The sequence below is a fragment of the Semicossyphus pulcher genome, unplaced genomic scaffold (genome assembly GCF_022749685.1).
Source record: "Semicossyphus pulcher isolate SPU_LCO1_2020_fin unplaced genomic scaffold, fSemPul1.0.p SCAF_9, whole genome shotgun sequence".
Taxonomy (NCBI): Eukaryota; Metazoa; Chordata; class Actinopteri; order Labriformes; family Labridae; genus Semicossyphus; species Semicossyphus pulcher.
This window is the reverse complement of record NW_027211770.1, coordinates 2,225,556-2,251,643: the sequence shown is the minus strand read 5'-3', so window position 1 is coordinate 2,251,643 and position 26,088 is coordinate 2,225,556. Positions and strand designations below refer to the sequence as shown.

General features: G+C 41.5%; 1 protein-coding gene across 1 annotated transcript; it reads right to left on the bottom strand.

Annotated features, from left to right (window-relative positions):
* gask1a (golgi associated kinase 1A) lies at nucleotides 1-26,088 on the bottom strand. The gene is made up of 5 exons (XM_069655623.1): nucleotides 25,828-26,088; nucleotides 23,992-24,381; nucleotides 7,114-7,236; nucleotides 2,600-2,703; nucleotides 1-678 (listed from the first exon to the last, which is right to left on the bottom strand). Exons 1-5 carry the CDS (start codon nucleotides 26,086-26,088, stop codon nucleotides 474-476), a joined length of 1,083 nt encoding a protein of 360 aa, XP_069511724.1. The 3' UTR covers nucleotides 1-473.

The following is a 26,088-nucleotide window of genomic DNA, read 5'->3' as shown; positions in this document are numbered from 1 at the left end:
ATGTGAAGATGACAAAAAAACTCAAATACAGCGTACACTTAACCTGAAATGTTTGTTTATATGTAGGACTCTTTAAAGTGGTTAAAGAACTTGGTATTCCTGATCCCGTCTGCAGCCGTGCTTAGCTTAGCTTCCATGTAGGAACTCCTAGCGGCTTCTCCTAACAGGAGCTGTGCTGACCGTTATCTCCTGCATGTACACTTACTATTGATAAGTACCTCATACAAACCCAAACTTTCCCTTTAAAGTTTTACAAAGATAAGTTGGACTTTAAGATATAATATTGGCACATTTTGGTTTTAAAACCTGAGGTTCTCAATGTGGACTTTTATTATTGTAAGTAAAGAGTGTTCTTTGACATCTGAGATTGTCTGCTTCCAAATGAGCGGGACCATTTCATCAATGTCATCTATTCATCAGCTTATCAACCTAAGTGATTCAGTTTACACTCCAGGTTGGTCCGCTCAGATTAGTCACAGGTCCCTCTCTAGCTGTAGCTTCTTGTCCCTGATGTGCTGGAGGAGAATCTTCCCTCTGTGCTCCACACTTTGGATGAGAGGCCTGAGACCGCTGGCTCCACCTTGGCTGTCCCAGAATATTCTGTCTGTGTAAAGGGAGCGCAGAAGAAGAGTCTCCAGGCAGCCTGAGCGCAGCACCGACACCGCTCTCTCTGGAAACCTGACAACAGAAACAACATTAAATATGATGTGTTGAAGCCTCAATAAAGTCAAACTCTTCATCCGTTTTTTAGATACCTTAAAAGACAGGCGTTTTAGCAAACACTTGAAAACAGAATATCATGCAATAGTGGCCAAATTTATTCAAAATGAACCCTTAAACAATTTTGCGATTTAAGCTGCTTGATGTTTTAATGTGTTCTGCTACATGAAGTCTCTGAAGTATCTGAAGTCGGATATCAGGATAACTGATATCAGACAGCTCGGCTAAGACTTCCTCTTCTGTATGCTGGTCATTGATTAGAGTCTAACCAATAACTTGAGATGCAAGAATGGAGTGGAAAATTAAGTAAAAGTGTCATATCCTATCTTATTCATATGCAGATACCTGTTGAAAGAGATTAATGATGACTAAACCAGGTTACTTTAAGCCTCAGATGGCTCCAGCAGAAAATAAATTAGACTTTCACTTGTCAGGGACTATATTGACCTTGTTGATGATATTGATGATTATAAAACAAACCAACAAACGCCCTATGCACTTCCTGTCGGCACCAGTGTCCAATCACACTTGAAGCTGTGTTTTGGCTTCCTGACTTCGTTCCCTCCTGTCTTTATTGTTGCTTGTGTTGTATTAACTCTCAGATGTACGTCTCTTTGGACAAAAGCGTCTGCTAAATGAAATTGTAACATTGTAACATTGTAACATTGCTAAAAACAGGATGCCTGAAAACACTCCTGCAACTTAGCAACCTTGACTGCAGAGTAGAGCCCTGCACGGTACTGTTTTCTCAATCCAGCTCCTGTTGGAGTTCTGAGTGAGAATAAACGTTATTTTATAGTTTAGTATTAACAAAGAGAGGCGCAATGCGCATACTCCGGTGATGCCAGAAGATGAGGAAAAGCTCACTGCCGCCTCACACACGCCTGCTTCACCCCAGGTAGATTCCTGTTCGAGCCACACATGGGCCAAAACAGCCAGAGACACCAAGCTCTCCATCACACGCTGCTGGGCAGTGGGATCGCTTCAGTGGTTTTACCGTCAATAAATCGGGGGCATTAAAACGGAAGGAGCGAGAGAATAAAAGGACTGTAGGTAAAGAGGACTTGTGAACAATCTGTTCACCTGGTGTTTATTTTTAATAAACAAGGTTATTTCAGACAGTGTGATCATTTACATAAAGGGACCAATTTCTACAATTTTCATCCTGCAAAGATCCTGAGATTTGCGTTGGGTCCTAATCCCAATGCAGTGCTCTACTACAGAGAACAACCTTTCCTTCATGCAGTTATCATGGGTAATGTCAAATGATTCCATCCAGCATGCTCAACAACTGGCTTCTTTTCAGGTCATAAAACATAATCTCAAATCTTAAGAATACTCAGTTTAAACGTAGGACAAGTTCAGAAAATTACACTCCAGGAAGTTGTTAAGGTAATTGAAACAAGTCTCCCAGCAGCTCTGGAAAATACTCTGCTACATATTATTCAGTGATTTTAAACTATTTCTACCCAGTTCCCCATTCAGGCTTAAGATATTTTAAAACATCTTTTGGAGCGGCTTAGTAATCCTAAGTGACAGACGAATGGGAATTTCTATCAGACCTGATTCATTCAGCATATTGAATAGCTGCCTAATTGAATGCACACTAATCTAATCAGACAGACAAAGTAACAAAAGTCTAACAAGCTTCCAGTGGACGTTTCTGTGCTGCTGATTTGAAAGCTGTCCACCAGGGAAATAAGTTGTTAGATGTGTTTTATTTTCCCCTGAAACATTTCCTGGCTGCACTCTGTGAGAGCCCGCTGTGAGCCCAGTAACGTCTCTGACTCTGCGTGCTGTCATTTATCGAGCCTGATGCCAGAATGAAGCGAAAGAAAACTCACATTTGCATCGTCCTAAAGTAGTGCTTCATACTCACTCATCAATGCCCTCAACAAGCCGGAAGTTCAGGTTGTCACTGGACTGCTCGGGCCGGCCCGCGTTGTCTATGAACACCAGTCTGGAGGGATCTGCCTTTCTCACCTGAAGACACACACACACACACACACATACACACACACAGACACACACATAGAGAGAGAGAGAGAGAGGAAGAGGGGTTAATGTTATCTGACTGAGCTACTTAGATAGAATAGAGTTTTGTTGTAGTTTTAACTGTAGCCATTAAAGCTACCCTTATTCAGGGCTTCCATATTAACAATAGAGGTGAAATGATGCATTGATATGAATCAATTTAAATTGATTGAAATCTTTATTTTAAAATCACCATGGCACTTGTCACCGCAACACCGCTGTGCTGAGGCACCACCGTTACACCACCTTTATACTTCTACTCTGGAACTAAACAGCCCTGTGTCAGTGTGTGATGTTACACAGCGTTCAGGTGTCCTTGTCCTGACAGCTCCACCGCTTACACTGATGCCGTTTCGCCTCGGTTAGACCTCTGTTACTACTACTGTTAATACCTGCGGTGCCAGCTCAGCAGCAGATCGACTTCGTCCCACAGATCTTTTTAAACAGACTGCGAGGCGTAACCGGCGAAACAGTCCCGTCTTGAATAGGTTGTGTAAAAGGGTCTACTGTTTCCATTCAATCGCCAGGTAGATCCTCCTGAGACCCAGCAATTCAATTTTTGTCCTCTGAGGGGCACATGAGTGTCCAAAGGATATTTCTAAAAACCTTAAAAGCTGTTGTGCTGAAACCTGCTGTGCCATGTAGACCACATCCTTGCCGTTCCAATGAGCTCTCATATGTTGGAGTGTGTCATTCACAACAGGAGTTCTGCCTTTTCAAAAAGGAAGAGGAGCAAGAGGTAAACAATTCAAAATACACATTAATGATGTTTCTAAAGCATAAAGTTAATATGTTTTAGATAGAAAAGGGTTTTAACTAACTTACAAAGCAGTCTTTTACTAAAATGCACAAAAGTTTAACCTCCTAACAGTGTACTTTTTTTCATGTCCTATGTGGGAACCATCTGTTTATATATGAAATTCATGGAATCACAGGTGTGCAACAGGCATGTGACTGAGAACATTTTGCTCAGGATTGTGGATGCCCAGCTGTAAATGTTTTGTCCTAGAACGTTCTGAGAATGTTACATGCGATGTTCCAGTAATTTTTTGAGCGGGAAGTTTTTATTTGGTTCTCAGAATGTTCCTTTTAATAGCAGGAGAACGTTCTCTGAAAGCATTTTCAGAAAGTTGCAGTGAGAATGTTCAAATCACATTTCAGGAACGTTTTATAAATCCCGTTCTGATAGTTCAGGCCGTACTAACATCCTGAAAAGATCCTCAGAGTGTTGCAGTTAAAATGTTTTGTCCATTTTCTTTCAAACGTAATAAGAACTTGTAGGTAATGTTAGCTATATGAGAATGATATGGGAATGTTCCCTGCTAGCTGGGTGGAGACTTTGATCTTTCAGATGATGAGAAGGTGGAGAAACAGAGTGTCGTGTAGTGTAGAGTGTAGGACACATGAACAATGTGATTCAGTTTAAGTGGTGTTATTTTCAGTTGATGTCCTGTGAAAGTGCTAAAAGTGGGAAATTGTCAGAATACTGTCAGAAAGGTTTACACTGTTCAAATAACTCACTTTTCAGTTAAATTAGCTTCCATGATTGTTTAGATGATGCAGCAGGGTTTTGGTCTGATGCAGAAGGAAACAAGAAATATGAAAAATAATAATCATGAAGGGTCCTGTTGTCCACTATAAAGGACATGCAATAACATTTAAACAAAAAGTTTTCATCCTAAAGACTCAATTTATCTTAAAATTGTTGCAATTCTAAAATTTTCTGGGTGTCAGTAGGGGTTTATGGTAAGCGTCCAAGACAAAGCCAGATAATATGGGTCATCCAATATATCAGTCAGGCTCTAATTACTACTGCCCTCTTTACCGAGGTTGGCACCTAAGAAGAACCATTGACTGTCCTGCTCGTGTAAATTCTGCACTTTAAGTGGGCACTCACTGAAATCAAGACTTCTTTGACTTACAAAGAAAACCAAAGAATAGATAGTTCTGCATTTAAATGTCTGGAAAGAGTTTAGTTATCACATTTTATTTGTTTGTTGTGAGTTGATAAAAATGTAGTAAAATGGTTCTATGATATCTTCCCCTTGTTGATCGCAGGCCCCTGAACTTGTGACTTGTGAGGAAATGTGGTATTGCCAAGGACACTTTCACATAAGGAAAGGAGCTACGATTTCCCCTTCACCTTTACTTGACCGTCAGTGTGACACTGACCCCGGCTTCATGCGTTCAGATTTACCAGCTGCGTGGACGTGGAACAGGAGAAATGAAGTGGCTGTTTGGAACAGCTCTGCTTTGAACAACACATTGTATGAACTACTTCTGTTCTGACATAACCCTTGCATTACTGTAACTGTTTGTGCGAAGGCGATAATTTGTCAATGCAGTGTTGTAGCTTGTTGCCTCCAAGTTGCTAAAATAATTATAATTACAGTGTCGGCAAAATGCTACATTTATGAACAGACAGTTAATTTGTTAGCACTAATTAGTATTTTGTGAGCATGAATTATTAATTTGAAAGCCAGATTTGTTAATTTGCATGTTCTCGGTGAAACCTGCCAGGTTTTGTAATTAATGGAGAGGGGTAATAAAAGCCTTTTGATAAAATCATGCGTTAGCTTTTTCTAAGGAAGACAATTTGACCATAGGAAGCTGTATGTTACAAGTGGAAGTAGCAGTGGTGACATTTTGTTTTGTGGACTAGCATCCCCATCTTGTTTTTCGTAGAGCCAGAAGTGACTGTAGGTGGAGTGAAGGGTTGGCAAACACTTACAGTCAATGCCCAGTGCTATTTTTTAGCCTGCTAATCAGTTATCAACAGTTTTTCACACAGAATGAGATTCTATTTGTTGTTGTAGCTGACCAGAGTTGTAAATTTATTACACTACCCAAAGCTAACAGCACTTGTTGAACATAGCAAACTCACACTCACACACACCTCAGGTGAGAGACAGAGCAACAGGTAAACAAAACAAGCCAGGTTACTGAAAGAACCAGTCTGCTCATCACTTCGCTGTCCTCTCTACAGGTAAAAGCCAACAACAATCATGACTCCCATGAAAGGGCTTCCAATACCTGCTTACATATAAATAAAATCTCTTTTTACAGATCCTACATAGAAATGTAGAATCTGGCCAGTGTTCTGTTTGAACAACGTTTGTAGTCCAAGTAATATTGACCAATCACGTATCAGCAGGCTGCGGTGTATGCAGGAAAAACAGCTCGGAGGAGAGCAAAAGCAGGCGGAAAGTTATCCGCCATAATGACATCCCGGCTCCCATCAGCGCGATCCGATTTAGCTTTTTCTTAATCTCTATAAACACACATCTGCATGCTAACAGCTAACAATCTGTTCTAGATCTAAAATTTAACTTGTCACGCTGTGTCACGAAAGCCCTTCAGTGTTGAGATTTCCCAACTTACTCGAATGCATCAGATCGATCCGACCTCCGTTCAACAAACCAGCATTTTAAAAGTTTTCTTCTCCTCTTGAGGACAGACCTGACAAAGCTTTAATTGTTACTTCTTACAAATCTGCATCATGATGTTGAAATCAGCAGCGAAGGCTCGCAGCTATAAAACATAAAACGAATGATAGCTGAATTCAGTTTTAGGGTATGGGATATTGTTCTGCTGCTTGACTGTCACACTGTCATCACTTACTGAGACACTTGAGCAGAACAGGACAGGGGTTAACAGTATTATAACTGTCCCTTCCCCATTGAGACAAGTCTTCTATCCACTGGTTATTCAGTGCATGACAATATCCGCTTGGGTTAAGATTATTTGGATATGAACCATAAACAGTATTACCATGAAGGCCTCAGCAGGTGAGTGATGTTTGAACTTTTATATCACCTTCAGAATGGAAAAAAGCTCCTGCTGTGATTTTCACACAACAGCTTTATCTATTTTTACATGCTGTAGCAAACAATCCAAATCACATGTAACATAAGGAGCACACATCTTCCAGGTGAGAGCACATTCACTGTGAAAAACACATACATCAACACCACTGGAAGCTTCTTTTGTGTCATTTAAATATAGATCCTTTCTCCTGTGTTGCTACGGAACAACGGCTGCAACCAAAAAAACAACCAGGGCTGAAGAGGTGCGTTTCCTTTTTTCAGTCACTCAGAGAGGATGATTTGACAATTACAAAATAGTGACATTTAAGTTTTGACTTTAAACACAATTTGGCACGGCATGATAAAAAGTAGTTCCTTTTCTGTTTCTTTTACTGAGCCATCAATCAAAGCACGGATCAGTGAACGTGTCCTCTGACTGAGAATCATTCATTACTCTTTGTGCTGTTTCTGCAAATGAAGAGAAAAAAACCTCAAAAGTGTTTCAAAGTCAATCAAAGTTTACTACAACACAAGCTCATCTTGTGATTCGTACCAGGATGTGAACCAGCAGCAGCTCCTTGGTGTTGGCACATTTGCTGTGCAGCAGGTTCTCCACACAGAGCTCAGTGGGCTCAGGTGTGAAACCACAGCAGTACCTGTCCAGCCGGTCGTTCACCTGAAACAACACACACATAGAGACAGACACACAAAGTCACTGGCTTTGATAGAGCGAGGTACAATGCAAAAACTGAAACGTAAGTAAAACAGAAGATCTCAGATTGACGCAGTTTTCCTACATATACTGTTCATATTTTAAGCAGGCAGTTTATGTTTAAGCATTTCAGTTGTATTAAATGTTTTTGTTCGTAAATATGTCATAAAATATTATAACTTGATAGTGAGGTTTTGATTACTGGTTCTCAGTACCTCAGCATTTGAACCTAGAATACCAGGATAAATCTGTGTGATCAACACTGACAAGAGCTGTGCTTTGTCACAGTCAGAATTTCTTGTTTCAAACATTTGATCCTTTGATTCTCTTCACAACTGAAGAGATTATGATCAAAATAAATACGCTGATCTAATGTCAATCTTTCACATACAAAATAAAAACACTTTTGGATCTGGAGAATACACTATGAGTAAGTGAACTGTTCTGTCACATCAGTGTTTGACCTGTGCATGTTTGGCAAAGAAATCTGTTTGTCTCAGATTTTTTTTAAAGCAAGATAATCTCAGTTCTCAAAATATACATTTAAATGACATATTTGAAGGATGTTATGCTTTCTTTAATAATAATACATTTTATTTATAAGCGCCTTTCTAGACACTAAAGGTTGCTGTACAAAAAACACAAACAAGAGTAAAACAAACCAGATAAAATACATTAAGGGTGGGTGAGGGACAGTGCTTAGAGTTTGTCAGTGAATTCCAGCGTATACATGTCATGAGGTAATGTTGTGTTTTTGATTTGCATTAATGATTATTGTTCAGTGCATTTCCTGTTTTATTTTGTAGTTCTTGCCCCATGTATGTTGTCTTCTTTAGCTTCTGACCTTTGTGTGTTTTCCTGTCTGTCTGATTAGTGCCCTGTCCTCACAGTTTTCACCTGCTCCCTTAATTGTCTCACCTGTGCCTGATTAGTCTTACCTCCCTAGTCTTAGAGTCCCTAGTGTACTCTTCCCATGTCCCTGTGCTGGTTCACTGTTGTTTTTACCTGTGACTGTCGCCTTTGTCTGGATAACCCTGTTTCCTTGTGACTCCCCATGATTTTTACCTGTTCTATTTTTCCCCCTGGATTTATTTTACCTGCAATCTTGCAAGTAAGCTTTTTGTTTTCGCCTTGTTACATGTTTTTGTGTTTAATTAAAATCTTCCAAGTTTGCATGTAGGTCCTCTCTCTTTAAGTTTGACTTCTAAACCGCGACAATACAGACTTTATGCAAGACCATAACCAGAACAGACATTTTTCTACTGCATGACTTTAACAATGATTTTAACATATCTTCTGTGTATCATGCTAGCTGTACTGATTTCAGAAATATTACAGAAACATATAGCCTTATTTTAAGATGTTTGCTCAGGCATTTACTTAATGTAGTCACATTTTCTGTGTATAGAAAATAATTCTTAAATCTCACTTTTTAAAGGTATAATAAGTAGGATTTTTCCTTGCATTTTGTTAATAGCACATTCAAACTGGGCCCCTCCTCCTGGGCTCTTCGTCACCAGAAGCTCACTCTCATTCCCTCGTGCGAGGTCACGCCCACCCTGCCGAGCCAACATCGACAGCATCACGGTTACCGCTGCGCTAGCAAGCCGGTTACCTTTGCGCTAGCATGCTAACCGCCGGCCTCAATAGTTTTTAGATATCTGTGGAATATTTAACACATTTACCAAGTTATTTTTCATTGCTTTAAGAATATGAGGAGTGACCTTTACTTGTTGGGTTGATAGATTCATTTTAATGGTATTTCCTCTATTTAAATTGTTTTTCAGAGCTGACTTTTTCCAGTATGTTATTTGTTGCTGTTGAAGCTATAATGATCGCTCTGACTCTCACTGTAAATCATGTTGGAACAAGCAGCATGTGTTAGCTGTTAACCCCAGTCAGTGATCTGCTTCTGGCTCTCAGTCTGACAGGTGACCTGAATAAGTTATCATGTCAAACTGATTAAATCAACTCACAAAATATATATAAATATATAAATATATACTTTTTATAAATATAAAGTGAACCAACAAACATAGTTCTAATAGCTTTGGATGGACTGAAATCTACAACAGAATTTATAATCTGAATCATCAGATATGAAAACATAAAATGTGCTGCCAAAATAAATAATTACTGAGGAGTTGAACGTCTCAGGACATGCCTGCAGTCTGGAAAATTCCAAACTACATGACATCTGCTGAATAGATTTGTCATACTGCTGATTTATCAGTCTGATGTCTGACTGCACAGTTTGACATCATATTCCTGCAGTAAGAACTTCTCTTAAAACTTCATTCAGAACCTGCTACTTCAGTCTTTGCAGTTGGTTCTTCAAAAGGTCAAATGAAGGTTTCACTTTAATCAGATCTTCAGTCAAGTTCAAGGAAAATGTGGGTAAGTTATAAGTTGGGTCTTATTTGCACAGCTATCACTCCTGTTGCTTTGGTAACATCTAATCTCAGTTATATAAAAAGGTGACAGCTGACTGCCTGCAGGTCATAAAGCCCGCCTCCTCAATGTTAACAGATGGGACGAGTCATGTCAAATACATTTTGGTATGTTTAAAGTGTGTTTTGGTTAGCGGAAGTGGCAGAACATTGTTACCGTGGCTCCACCCGACGATCTCTACTGCGCCGCCTCTGGCTCCAATAACTTCACCAGTGCAAGATGGCAGTGCCCGCATTGGGGGTATTGTGGCTTCACTTCTGTACAATAAAGCCCCTTTCCTACTGGTCAGAAAACCTGCTAACCCCCACTAACACCTGGCTTTTTTGCTTAGTGGGAAAGGTAACAATCGGCTACAGACCGGGGTCAAATGAATCTGCAGTAGAACCGGCTAATTATTGCTCCGGCTCAGATCGGCAATGATGGGAACACAAAACCTGGGTCGACACGCTAATCTCCGCCCCCTTTGCGGCGTGATGCTATGCTATCTCAGCTACAAATTCCAACCGTCTCCATCCAAGCAGTGCTTGAAAATTGTTCCAAATTTAAAGTTCTTTGTGCGTACTATTGTTTACTAACCCTGTTTCTGGCGCATTTGTGACGTCAGACAGTGACGCAGCAGAAAAGAGGCATAAAGGAGTATACTCCACTGGCAATGGGAAAAGAGACAATCGGCTTTATTAGCGGGTCTTCCCAGGTCTGAAAAACCTGCATCAGTGCCATGTGTGTGTACGTGAAGCAGACGCTGTTTGTTTACACCCCGCGCATGTTTCTCTTCTGCAGCACCAGAGCACTATTTAAAAACACATACTGGGGCGCCTTTACGCCGGCAGTGCGTGGTTCAGTGTGAAATTGCAAAGGCTGCATTACAGCGGAGCTTCGTTGCGGCACTAAGGCGGAATTGCAATGTAATAAGGACTACACTTCTACATGACATTTGTCTTTTTAAAACCAGTGGTATCGCCCCCTGCTGGCCATTGAAATAAAGTAAGTTTATTGGTATTGACTTTACTTATATACTGTTTGGCTTCATTGTAATCAACAAGAGTTAACCTCTATTTCTGAGTGTGATAGCAGGTTTGAGAGTGTGTAAAAATGCATCAACATGTTCAGGCTAATAAGAAACCCAGCCTTCAGAGAGCTCTTCGTTTCTGTCGCAGATGAAACTACTAACGATAGGAGAGGATCTCGTCAGTGTGAGAGCTGCGTGATTTTCTTTCTCGTGTTAAAGTGTGAGACTGACACAGCGAGAAGCAAACACACACAAACTTGATGAGATCTGCCCTCAGGTCCTCTGCGGGGTTATGTGAGTGTTTGTGTGTTTGCTCAACCGCTGTGTATATGTAGAACGTGTGTTTTGTGTGTCTTTTTACAAGCCTGTGTGACTCACACAACCTCGGTGCCCCCGGGTCAGCCGTGCATGTGTGTGATAGAGGAGGTGTTTGTGTGCTTTGTTGTGCAGTGAAGCTGCTCCTCCACTCTTTCTTCTCACTCGTGTGGTGCTTTTAGGAGACTTCTCACCCTGCTGCCACATTTCCATCCCACACTGAAGTACATTTTGAGCGTGGTCCAGCAGCCTTGAGGAGACTGAGCCAATATTGACTCACAGTGCCACCGAACAGCAGCAGGCCTCGGGGAGCACGAGATGTGGTGCTCTGCTGTGCTTAGAGTCAACACAGAATTAGAGTGGAACAAAGTGTGAAGTGAATGTGTGGAGGCTGATTCACTAAAACACAAGTCTTCACGTGTCCACCATAACAATCATGATTACATCTCCAGTATGACAGTGAACATTGTTCTCTTATCTCAATTAAAACTAATTTCGCCTCATCTGCATGCACACGATCCCCTCCATTAGCTTTAAGTGTGTTTGTGTTTCTCTTGTTTCACAGTTTGGTGCTATAAGCCGCTGTGTGTGAGCCGCTGTGTTTCAGTCAAACCGTGTGGGCAGTGTGTGCTGTCTTCATTTTTAAATGTTTTATTCTAATGAAATGTGACTTTGTGTGGGTGCTGCTCTTTTCTCTGCTTCTCAGCCTCTTGCTTTTACACACGTTCAAACAAACTCAGTTCTTAACTGTTTCCCAAATCTACCCGGCACATGCACTCATAGACCTCAATGGAGGCTTGATCATCTGCTGTTTGTCCTCTCAGAGAGAAAGTAAAAGTAAATTCCTGTTCGTCTGCCCTGCTGAACAGATATATTGATTGCATCAAAACATCAGGTCTGGAGATCGATGCTCCCTCCCTCCTGGTTTCCTGTCACAGCAGGGAGCTCTCTGCATGGAGCCTTTCTATGGTAGAAAGAAATGCACACTCATACAGAGAGTGCGAGCAATATAGTGTGATGAGTTATCTTGAGTCATACATCAGGTATGAGGCCAAATAAGATAAGATATATATTGTCATTTTTCTTTCATATCTTGCGTTGATGCCTAACTGGAAGCCAATGTAATGAAAATAAGATTGTGTAATGTGACTTGACCTAATGGATATAGTCAACATCCTTGCAGCAGCGTTCTGGACCATTTGTAGACGGTCGAGGGAGGATTTACTGAGGCAGGTGAAAAGGGAATTGCAATAGTCGAGCCAGGAAGAAACAAAAGCATGGATAAGCATCTCTAACTGGGCTTGTAAGACAACAGATTTTAGCTTGCCAATGTTTCTTAATTGAAAGAAACATGAACGGGTTAATGACCTAATGTGTTGTTCAAAGAGCACCTGATCAAAGATGACTCCAAGATTTTTGAGACTAGATTTTACAGCAGGAGAGAGGGATACAATACACTTTGCAACCTTGCAAACAATGCTATCAGAGGCAAAGATCCTCCGTCTTATTAATGTTTATCTGATGGCAGTTGTCGTTCATTCAATCCTTACTAGCAGTCAGACAGTTGTGCGAAACAGAAGGTTTGTCAGTCATCAGGCTTAAAAGATACGTACAACTCAATGTCATCGGCATAATGATATGAGATTCCTTGAAATGTGCTGATAACATAGCCTAGTGGGAGCATATATAAGGAAAATAAAATGGGACCCAAGACAGAGCCCTGAGGCACACCACAGGACGGAGTAGCAGCCTCAGTCTATGGACTAAGTGACACAGAAAAACACCTATGTGAAAGATAGGAGGAGAGCCAGTCCAGGGCGCTCCCAGAGACACCCACCCACCGTTTGAGTCTGTCAATCAAAAGGCTGTGATCTACAGTGTCAAATGCAGAGCTAAGATCCAGGAGTACCAAGACTGAGCATTCACTTGCATCAGAGGACATCATGATATCATTGGAGACAGGCACATCAGGGGGTGCTGGAGTGACAATGTTGCTGATGGTGTCAAACAGGACTTTTGGGTTGCTTTTTACTGTTTGCAATTAAGTTAGCAAAGTAAGATGTTCTTGCATATTTAACCATGTTGTTATACTCAGCTAAAAGGTCTTTGTAGCAGAGACGGTGAACATTGAGTTCAGTGGATTTCCAGTTTACAGAGGGAACCAGTCTTGTTTTCCGCAGAACAACTTTCTCTAAAATGGTGGAACAATGTGTATTAAAACTCAGTGTGAGAAGACAAAACAGCACGTATTAACAGCTGCAGAAAACTTCTCAGCTGAGAGGTGATTTAAGGTACGAGAGCAACTGACATGTTTAGTAGGGAGTGAATCTACCTTAAAAGACACGTTGAACAAGACTTTAAACCAAGGGTAAAAACAAGGTCCGAGGTACGACCCCTAACCTGTGTGGGGCCAGACACATGTTGGATGAAATAAAAAGACTCTGTAGCGTAACAAAATCCATGGCAAAGCTGCAAGAAGAATCGTCGACATGAATATTAAAATCACCAACCATGAACCATGAACTTTGTCAAACTCAGACATTCAGATATAAAACAACGATTAAAACCAGGGGGACGGTAAATTAAAATACCACTTGGGTAATCTATAGTTCAAATGAGGAATAAGTCCCAGTGTTCACCATTCAACCTCGTTAAGATCATGACTAAACAGACATTTATTTACAAGAAAAACACCCATGCTGTCTTTATAGCTGTGATGCTCCAAACTCACAGCTTGGCTGACGTCCATAGGAGGATTTGGATTTGGAGACTAACTTCAAAAAGACCTTAACAAAGTGGAGAGTAAAGTTGACAATATGTGTTATTAAGGAGGTTTGTGCTGTGTTATTTATTGGGCAGGGTAAAGTGACTGGGCCTGGCAAAGATGCAGTCCACACATTCACCACATTCACAAAGATTTCTACACAATTTCTTTCTACCACATAGCACTGTGCACATGTATGCCCCCCAGGTGAAAACCCCTTATTTAAATGACTCCATGTTAAAGGTTTTATAAAAACAAAATTACCTTTATATTGTTTGCTCTTTACAACACGTTGATATGATGAGTGGGCATCATCTAAGATGCTGTTAGCGGGGCTCCAGACTCTAAGTGTAGTCTGACTATGATCACACTTTAAACTGCTTTAAACTGAGTCCATCACAAACATGCTGAGCATGCTGAGCTGTGGTCGATTTCCCCTCACAGCTCTGGCAGCAGCTGCTCAGCAGCAGTGTGAAGCAGTGTGCCTTTTATTCTGAAAACCTGCACCAAAATTGTAACCTTACCCTCCAGTCCACCATCCTCCCCAGGGTGTCCTCCTCTGACACTGTGTGTGTGTGTGTGTGAATGAGTGAGGGTGCGTCCTTCACACTGCTCTTCCTGTGCCTTTGGTGTTTGGTTCCCTGCTATCGGAGCCCAGGGAGGTGTTAAGGGAGCAGGTAGGAACAAGTGTTCAGAGGCGTGCTCATCGGCTCTCAGCAGATCAATAGGAGGCTATTAGAGCTTGGCCCTGTTACAGGGATTCACCTTTGGCAGCGAGGAGGAGAGAGCCGCCTCATGGGTTATTCATATTCAGCCCCCCCCCCCCCCCCCCCCCCCCCCACACACACACACTGTAGATGGGTGTTAGATACACATTCAATCTCAGTGTGCGGACAGAACAAAGCAGGACAAAATTACTACTGGAGGTTGTAAAATGCACGATATGGAGCAGCCTCTGCAGAGTAAGTGGAGGGTGTCAGAATGCGCTCAACACCGACGAGGTGAAATGTTCAACAATACTCAGGCTACAAGACCTGGTCTGACTATAACACAGTTACAGGATGTTTGGCAGGTACACTAAATGTGTGCATAGATTAGCAAATACTGGGGAGAAACACAGCCACACAATAATATAACATGTTTGTGGAGACAGAGAAAAATCTGATCCAAACTGATATCAGCCTATGAGTCTTGTGTTTTACCTGTAAGATACATGTATATCAGAGCTTTCCATAAGCAGCAGCTTTTGGAAGGACATACAACAAGTCCAGCTGAATATACTTTCTTAGTTTTCTAGTCACTTAAGAGTCGTTTTCAACAATTAACTGGATGACAGATTTTTGTCAGTAAGGTCAAAAAACTACTTTAGGAATTCATATTTTTCGATTCAACACAGATTCCACATTTATACGGTAAATAACCTTTTTTTTTTCTTACAGCTGAACTCAAACAGCATTTTTTTCTAGATAATTGCAACAACATTTCCAGTGGTGTAAACAGGATTATAGTGCGGAGATTTGCGTTTATGCTCTGACGTAGTTATTGCCTTTCATACAGTATTTGTGGCTTTATAGCGTGCATGTAATGCATAACTGAATGCAGCTTTCAGAGCACAAACATGAATCAGAGGAAAAGCATAACTGCAAGCTAACATTCACTATATTTTGCAGCCACAAGAAGACATGTTAAGTAGAGGGAAATAGCCATGTGTCGTGTGATGCAGAGAGGGCTTCCTGCAGAGTCATGGCACGGTGCCTCTGTAGAGAGGTGCTACATCATAGTCCTAGCAGGGGATTGTGCTGTACAATTACAAAGTCAGCCGCTCAACCTCGCTGAAATCACCAGTGGGATATTTCATCTCTAATGAAAAGAATTCCCAGAAAAAAAGATCTACCACACACCTGGGGCCTAATTTAGTCCTTCATTAGGGCTTTGAAATCCCTCTAAACGGTTCCAACTTTAATTTAAATGTTCTGAGTCTCAGGTTCAGGAGCTCTGGCTGAATTATTGGAGCACAATCAAACTGTAAATGCACAATAAAATCTTCCTGTCCTGCCTGAACTGCTGCTCAGCTTATGGCTAATATTTCCTGCACTTAATGGTTTGCTTGTTTTTAAAGGCCACATGGTAACTCCTTATCCACATGGCTGATCATGGGTCTTTGTTCTGATTTGCTTCACTGACACACTGTCATAGACTCAATCATAGACAATCAGTCGGGCACTTGTTAAACATGTGCACATTCTTTAAAAACAACATTTATAAGTGACCTGAAAAGTCAATAATGGCAGCTTTACCAGTCCACTGAGTCCAGCTCACTTTCACCAGTGATATTCTTGAACATCAACACAAATTTGCTGAGTTCCTTAGTATCCAGTTCTTACATAACATCAATTGGGAGCACTTGCCAGCTTCTCTGTAGAGCCAGAACTCGAGCATCAGGAACCAGAAAACAGCTGCTATAGCTTACTGTATCAGGATCTATGATGTTCTTTTGAGTGCTTTGTAGGGGAGTTTGCTGCTGTTGCTTCTTATATGGAGAGTTGACCGTTCTCCTGGTTGATTTTGTAAAGATGAAACTCGTCTCCACCGTGTTAGCCAGAGCCATGAAGTGTGATCCCTGGACACCACTACTTCTCCAATTTCCCACATATTAAATCACCAGCTTCAAACAAGCTGGTGTATGAGGATGAATAGGCAGCTAGCTGTTGGATAACTGGCGTGCTTCCCAGAAAATGGATCTCTCTGTAGTCAGCAGTGAGCTAATTGGGGCTAATATCTGTGTTTACTTTTTGACTCTAGAGAGCAGCGTTTGAAGCCTTTCAGAGGTTTGGATGCTGGCTTCCAAAAATGTTGGTGATGATTGAAAAGTCTCCTTCAGAGTGGACACAATGCTGAGGAAAAGACCAGGGTTACTGCATTGCATCCATCCATCCATCCATCCATGCATCCATCCAGTTACTGTGTAAAGGCTCTACTCTGCATCTCTCCCTGCCTGTTATTTAGCAGAGAAACAACAGTGGCAGCATCATTAGGAGCTGACACCTTATAAACAAGCTGCACTCAAAATGTAAATCCAAAGACGCACAAATACACACACACACTCTCAGACAAAAGCACACACATGCGTATCCAGACCCAGAGCTGTATTGGATATTTAATTGAACTGACATCACCACATCCAAACCCACAGACACTGACACATCAATACCCCTGGACACACACTCCTCTGCACACACGAAAACACACACATATGCTCCTTTCTCTGCAGGTATTGTTCATTAAGTTGAACCATTATGTAGAAATAAGCTCGACAGTTTTGGTCTGCTGTGACCTCTTTACCCTTTCATCAGTCAGAAATGTATTATCTGATTTATAATTACACTCAGGAACTCTGACAAAAGAAGCTCAGGCTCTCTCTTCAACCACACTTTTCAACTATACACAGTTTGTAGTTTTAACGGCTGCTCTGTCAATGCAAGGGCGACCGATTTCCTCGAGAGACATGCATGTTTAGTTAAATTGTAACAGGGGGGTTACGTCACTTTTATTTTGACATACTTCCTAATACGTCCTAATCATAGGCATAGTTTGGGGGGATTCAGGGGTTCACTGAACGCAAGTTAAAACGTAGTTCAATATCACAGAACTATTTATTGTAATGCCTTCCTCTATAATAATAGATACAAATAGTAAACTAATTGTGTGACTGATTATTTTCATAAAGCTGTGGTACGGCAGCCTGCAGGGACACTCACACACGCACCCATGACAGGCAATGAGGAGAGGTTAGCGGTCAACATTCTGTCAGCACTAGTTCACTGCATTACTACTTTCTTAAAAAAGAGTTTCTGAATAGATGTACTCTGTTTCTTCTTTAAAAAAACAACACCAGCTCGGGCCAATGAAGACACTGACCACACAGAGACTGAGTCAAGCAGCTATTTCACAATAACTGCTGTTATTGTGCGGCGTTGTCATTGCAAAAGGCAACAGCACTGAACCGCATTGGTTCCTTTCAGAAAATAGGGAAAAAATACAAAGGAAGAGAGGTGCGTGGTACTAGAGTAAATTATCTGAGAGGCTCACAAAGCATGGAACATCACAGGCTAGGTTATAAATGCCCAGCGATCCCACTACACTACAGACCTCTCTGTGTTTTAACACACTATAGTTTATATTAGACGCCACGGGGTCGGTCTATGAACGAGCCAGCTCATCTCAGCAGCTCAGGATCTGTATCTGCTTTACTGTCAGGTTTTACAGTTTGTGCGACTTCGGTTTCTGTGGTAGGCCTAATTCTCAAAGTATTTAATCACTCTCTCTGTTGTACACATTGCATTTTCTCTATTTTTTGTGAACCCCCAACCTTAAAGTTCAAACACGCCTATGGTCCTAATGACTAACTGGAACAAAAAGTCGTAGAATTGCTCCGCTAGATTCTTTCAGTCAGCGGCTGCAAAATGTTTTTTTTGACATTTTTTTCTAAATGTCTGACGAGTAAAAACAGTGATTTAACCTCGCAGAACATGGGAGCCGTAGGTCTACTGCTATGATCAGTTAGTTTATGTCATTGTGTAATTGCGGTGTTAGTTCCAACACACCATTTTTTAAGACAGAATATTGTACAGTAAAGTTTAAGTTTTATAGACTTGGACATGAAAGGAGATGTTTAAGATCTTCAACTTCAACCAATTTTACACTACACTAATCATAAGACAGAGGGAGCTATACACTTCACCTCACAGTCTCTCTGTCTGTCACACACTAAAATGTCTTTGTTGCCCGTCCATGTAGCAGATTCTAGAGCTGTCAACCTACTCAGAATCTCTCTTTCAAATCAGTTCTGGCTGTAGGAAGCTTTGACGATTGTTCCTTCATTCAATTTAGCACCACACAAAACAGCCGACATGACTCTCTTGTTTTACATGTAAAATACATGGAATTCTTATAAGTAAGGCCACCATCTTTTTTACTCACATCATTTAATCGGATGAAGGATTTCAGTCAGCTCGTGAACTAAAGTTAGCTTCATCCCAGCTCGCAGCCCCCGAAGGACTGCCAAAGAGCATCGACAACACTCTTAATATAAAACTGCTTCACTGATTTGTTGTTGTTATTATAAAGTTGTTTTAATCCTCTGGTCCGCTTGTTTGTAGGAGAAGGAGACATCTGCGGATACGGTAAACACTGTGTTGATAACAAACACTGAACGAATTGTAACCTAAAAAGAAGCCGAACAAAGATGCTGGCAGCAGCTCAGCTCGCAGACCCTCCTGAGCCGCTGTGTCACCAGCAGAAGAGCTTGAAAAACACATGATTTGATTTTCAAGCAGCTTTAAAAAAAAAACACAAATGCAAAGTCTTCTCAGGGTCTTCTGGACAGATGATTCAAATCATAGACTTTGAGTGGACAGCCCTAACAGGAACATAGTTTATATAAGAAATGAACTGAAGACACAGCAGAGGTTTGTGTTTGCTCTGGGGACTCTCTTCATCGCATCCATTCTGCTCTTTCCATGTGGAAGCAAAGGAGGCCATTGTGCTTGAAGATAAACACACATATTATGTGGTGCAGCTGGATTATGACTTAAACTCTGTGGTATCATTTAATGAACAACTGCAGAGCATTCGACCTACTGCATACTACTGCAAGGCATCCTGGAAACAAGTGCTGTGGCCCTGAACATGCTGACCATGAAACATCAGCAGCACAACATGACATCACACCTATTGGTTACCAGGGCAACTTTACAAAACCTGCCAACAATGCAATAAACACCAAACGCCATACTCACATCAATAGTCTCATTAAAGCAGCAGAGGTTCATGGTGTGCCATGTTGCACTGAATGCACTCTTCTACTGCAGGTGTACAGATAATCAATGGTTTGTACTTGGTTACATATTTAACATTCAGGCCACCACAGCCGTTTTTTTATAGCTGACCTATATAACACAGTCGATAGTTTGCTGTTTAAAATGAAGCAGGTGCTTTTCTCACTGTAGAATATGTGGACAGGAGAGATTTTACTGATTTACATTACGATTACATCCACACACTGTCGTGCTGAACCGAAGATGATCTCTCATGTAATCCTTCACAGGGAACAGAGAAACTTTCTGCAGAGTGGGAGGATCGCTGCAAACAGCTTTAAACTTCTAATGTGTGAGATCAGATGGCATCTTATCTCAATTACACTTAAAGCAGCATCTTTGATCACATACTAAATTAGATGGCTGGGCCAGCGAGGACATCTGTTGTGTGTTTGTGTGAGAGAGAGCAGATATGAGTCACTTCAGCGTGTGTGTCTTCTCGTGCTTCACTGAGCTAATCAAAGAGCAGGTTTATTTGACGACGTGCTCAGTGTGCTGGTTTGATGGTTCATGTAAAATTTTAAAAAAGTATTTTTCTCCAGCTGAGGAGGAATCACTGGCAGAGCTTTAGAAAGTGGAAGAAATGTTGAAGGACATTTGTTATAGTGGGCTATGGTTCGGTCATATCAGAGTGTAAACATGTATAATGGCTAGCTTGGGAGAGTGGGTGTTGGATGTGTAATCAGGGTTCCCACTCTTTTTAAGAAATACTTTTCCAGGAGTTTTTCTTGACAATACAGGACAGCACTTGGTCGCAAATGGTCATATAATTTACCAGTAGGCCTTGTACTGACACATTTAACCCCAGTTATTCCTCCTTCTTTTAACGAAGCAGGGTTCATGATGTGTGTCTCAAGCACCTTCAAGGCGGGATTATTACACCTCTGTTATGTTCTGTCTTCTGGGCGGAATGGTGGGGCGAAGTCATTCATTTAGCCTACATCTATCTCTCAAGTTACACCTGAAAGAACAAAGCAATATATTGAAAAAAAAAAAAGATAGTATTATTCAAGTGTCATACTTCGTCTTTCAGTTGGTTAGAAAGTGTCTCAAGGCGGCATTCATAAATCACTCACAGGACTCCATTGTGACTGTGACAGCTGTGGGAGCCTAGACTGGAGCTGAGACGGCAAACTTGTGCTACCGGCTAGCTGACATCAGAATATGTCATCAAGTAATTTTAAGTCAAAACATCCAGTAGTTGCGTGCTAACGGAAATTAGCATCGCGATAATATAATATAACAAACAATCCATTTTACTTCACATGCTTAACATGAAATGTCATGTGCTCATACTTACAGGAATATAACTATTAGCTGCTCACTTCACATTGCTAACAGTGTGCTGCTTCAATACTGCCCACTAACCAGGTACAGCAACCTCAAAGGGCCAAAACTAAGAAACGCAATGAGTTTAAAATTCAGCCACCAGTAGGGGGGGATATTGCATGCCAGGTGAGAGCAAACCTGTCATACCGCACAGCTTATCCTACCAACAGTCAAGTTTCAAACAAAAATCAAACCAAGGTTTATGTATGCAATCTGAGTGAGGGGCTAAATTAAATTAATAATAATAATAATACATTTTATTTAGAAGCGCCTTTCAGGACACTCAAGGTCGCTGTACAAACAAAAAAAACACAAACAAGAGTAAAAACACCAACAAGAGTAAAACAAACCAGATAAAATACATTAAGGGTGGGTGAGGGACAGTGCTGAGAGTCAGGGAGAGTAGGTAAGGCGGAACAGATGAGTTTTGAGATTAGTTTTAAAGATGGGGAGGGTGGTACAGTTTCGGAGGTCAGGTGGGAGAGAATTCCAGAGCTGGGGAGCAGAGCAGCTGAAAGCTCTGGCCCCCATGGTGCTGAGGCGGGCAGGGGGTACGGTGAGGTGGATGGAGGAGGAAGACCAGAGGGTGCGGGATGTAGTGGCAATGTGCAGGAGGTCGGAGAGGTAAGGAGGGGCGAGGTTGTGAATAGATCTGAAAGTATACAGAAGGATTTTGTAGGTGATTCGTTGGTTGATTGGGAGCCAGTGGAGTTGCTGTAGGATAAGGGTTATGTGGTGGGAAGAAGGTGTTCTGGTGATGATCCGGGCGGCAGAGTTCTGGACAAGCTGAAGTTTATGGAGGGCTTTCTGGGGGAGGCCAAATTACTTTTTTCCAGGACAACATGAATTATTTCCAGGATATTTGGTCATTTTAATCAATTTCCAGGTGTTTCCAGGACTGGAAAAGTAGTCTCTAAATGTCCAGGTTTTCCAGAACGCGTGGGAACCCTGGTAATTGAGCCCTTTATGCTGGACCCTTAAATGCACCTATTCAGGCCAATAATAATTGCTCCTCTGACCCATATGGCAAAACACAGAGGTTTCACTTCTGGGGTATGCTGCAGCGTCTCTGCTTAGTAATGTTTATCAATATGGCCCTACTGCAAATTATCAGCCCATAGACTCCATAATGTAAAGTCAGAAATGTATAACTAGCTGAGGTATGTGATGCTTATATGATATGAATATGATACCAATCTTTTATAATGGTGTTTTATGGGGAAAATATGTCAGGAAACCATTCTTCCGTCAGCAGAACAAACAGGTATGTGAAGGTTGGAGCGAGGGGAGATCTTCAGCAGATACGAAAAATAAAAGAGCTGAAGAATTTGACACATAGGGGGACATAATGATGTCAAACTGAAGTTGAACTTTGACCTTTTGAATGAAGAATATCATCACTTAATTTTATCCTGTTAGACATTTGTATGAAATTAGCATTTATATTAGCATTATATTATTCTGAAATATGGCCCAAACTGTTTTTATCTAAAGATCAAAGTGACTTTGATCTTTGACCAACTAAATCTCATCAGTTCATCTTTGAGTCCAAGAGAGTGTTTTTACAGAATTATATTACATATAGATATCAAGCTCACAAGAACCGGACTTGCAGACAGACAGGCATACAGATGGACAGCCTGAAAACATGTAGAGCAGGGATTCCCAAAGCGTGGTGCATGCACCCCCAGGGGTGCACGAGCTACCCCTTGGGGGTGCAGGAAAAATGTAATGGTGTATTAATTATACCATGTGGGATTTTTCACTTGAAAATCTTCAAATAGATCTGTTGCTTTTTTGTCCATGTGATCTATTTTCTGAGCCTCTGCATGTGTCAATCTAATTTTTCTTTTCTTGGCGGATTGTGCGTCACTTTATTGCAGTTTGATTAAAATTAGGCTACTGATGTTCTATTACCATAACTGCTATGTTGTGTTTGGTAATTGTAATTTAAACTTGATAAAATGTTTCTGTAATGCGGCTGAAAATATGACAGCATGTTCCCATCTTCTCTCATGATGGGCCGATCTGCCAGGCTCATCTTCTTTGCTCTTTAAAAGTGAGGACTTAAGTGTGCGTAAGTTTGCTGCAGTGTAGTTTCAGTTTCGGGTGTAAGAGTGCATTGTTGTGATCTATCAGTGCTGTGATATCTTGATTGTTAGTGCAGAATTAAACGTGATGCCTTTAATGCGGCTATAAATAGGCTATGTTGCGTTTCTTTTTTGTTTTTTTCAAGTGTCGAGGGTCTGGGGTACCAACCCGGTCGGGATGTAGAAGGGGGTGCGTTGTGTAAAAAGTTTGGAAACCACTGGTCTAAAGAAATACAAGGGAATGCATCTATATGCCAGATTCATTGTTTGAGAACAGATGTTGAATTTCATCATCAATTCCCTCAGAAGAATAAACGGGTAAAAACACAGTTTGTGATCATCAGACACTTTTGCTCCTTGTAACTTTACTGCTGGCAGGGCAAATTTTTAACTGACTTTAAGCCAACTGTTTATTAACTCTCAGATTAACCATTTAAACTTTATACAGGGGTATATGTAAAGCAAAATAATGCTGACATTAGATACAACAAAGTTTCACATAGCAAAACAAAGCAGTCACAGTTTGGTCAGGTTTAGGCCCTAAAGTATCTGTTTAAGTGCATAAAAAGACATGAAATACTCGTGACATTAGTTAGAAGTTCGCTTACCAACTATAGCAGTTCACCAACTAATCCTTCATTAATCAATAAGCACCACCTAGTTACACTTAGGTTTGACCTAGACACACCATAGTGCCACATGTAGCTGTGCTGTGGCTCAGACTTCAGAGGGAACTGTTTCGAAACGAGATGCATTTTCCTGTAAATAAGTTTAAATACTGTCATTAGAACAGCCTGATGTCGCCAACTCTTTTAAGTACCAATCCTCCCTCTGAACAATCCTGACTCCACTAACCCTTTAGGATGTTAAAAACATGTATCTTACCTGTAATAAGAAGTCAAAGAGAGCCAGTCTCCCCCACTCCGAGTGGTGAACTCCCACACACGGTGGTGACTTCAGGTCTGCCTCACTCCCACAGTGGACCTGCAGCAGCTTCTGGTACTGGACCCAGCTGAGCGGAATCGAGTTCTGGTCGTTGTCGCCGTCAGAGAGGTGCTGAATATCTGGATCCCACCACACTGCAGGTCTGGGGTTGCCCCTGATGTATCGATAAGGTAAGATCTCACTGTGGAAAGTCCTCAGCACCGCAGGGAGACTTCTGTTGAGTCCCAGCACCCGGTCCAGGTGGAAGGCAAACACTTCAAACCAGTCATCAGTGCGTTTGATCAGGGAGCAGAGCCCCTGCTGGCAGCGCTCACTGTGGAGAGGTCCGTGCTGAAGGGAAGCCCTCTCCTGTGACAGCGGCTGTGATGGAGAAACAGTTATAAAAACTCACATTTTATATTAAAACACCAGACTTGATTTTTTAGTTCATCAGGCTACAGACATGAACATTTTGTTCACCTAAGTTAATAAAAATACCTTTTTAGCCAGCACTAATTAACAACATCAGGTCTGCCCGTAACCTTTTACAGCAAGAGGGGTTTTTATGATTTCATCCACTGTATGGTGCCTAACCAGTGAAAGGACCATATCATTGATTTGATGGGTTTTAGCTCATCAAAATACAAATTGAAAATTCATTGTCCTTTGGTAAAATCCTTTCTAAAATATAGGAGGGAGGGGAAGTATATTTGTCGACTAATTCTATCATGTCTTTTATTCTATCTGTCAGAAAGATCATCATGCACGATCGATTAACTTTCTGGACACTCCCTCGCGTTCTGTCTCTCCCATACCTGGAGCAGCATCTCCCACATGCTCATCAGAAAAATACAAACACCACACACACACACACACACACACACACACACACACACACACACAGACGTTTGCTGTTCCCTCCTGTAAATGCATTGATTGAGGTTTTTAATTCTGTTTTAAAGATTTTAAAGCAGCTGTGTAGTGTCGGTCTCATAAGTCGGGTTTGATCTTTGCGACACGTAACAACGAGCCTCCTTCGCACGCAGCTCACCTGCTGCTGTGAAAACGAGATCACAGGTGATAAAAAAACAAAATGCGAGTTGTGTTTTTTTGGCGAATTTGTAAAACGTGCAGCTCATGATAAATGTGGAGCAATGTAATGTAATGTAAGGGCAGACGGATAGGGGAGGAGAAACAGAAAGAGCCACTGTGTGCAGGTAAAGCAGGTGTGTGGGGAGAAATAACTGAAGAGAAGCAAGGTGAGCAGATTAAAGTAGTTTTGTAAACAAACACTAACGTGGTGGAGAAGAATGAAGCACAGCTATAATGGAATTACGATCCCCTCCCTCCCTCCGTCACTTGTTCGGCGTGAATGTTTCTGAGTATTTCCTGCTGCGTTCACACATCGGCCGACCCGGACTTTCTGCTGACATGATACTAGGTCGCTGGCAGGAGAAAGTCGGGGTAAAGTCGGGGTCAAAAATTTGTCCGTTTGCGTTCACACATGCAGCAAGAAATGTTCAGGAGTGCTGTGCGTGTGTGAAAGGGGGCTCAAGAGTCTAAAGAAAAAGCTCTCAGGGTGAAACTTGGTATTTTATAAATAAATAAAATCCAATAAAATCCACTTCACCTGACAGGACAGGATGAACATGAGGACAGCACCAGGTCATAACTGACTCTGCATGTCACTTTTGATACAAAACAGCTGCTCAGGACATACCTGATGGGCAACTACATTATATGGTATTTCAAATGATCTTCCAACATTATGATGAAAGAAACAGTTGAACTGTGTACCTGCTGGTGTGCAGGAGGATCCAGTGCCACCTGGAGCACCTGTCCATGTGCAGGCACCCTGGCTTTACTGACCACCTCACCCCCAGAGAGGAACTCCATCTTCTGGATGTCATCCTCGCTGAGCCAGGGAAGATCTGGACTAATCCTGATCCTCCTGTGGTCACTGTCTGGGAAGTCCTTCTCTGTCAAGCTTCGACACCAGCTGCTGCCACCTGTCTTCACGACTGCCTCTGGTTTGGACAAAGCCTTCCTCCGGTCCAT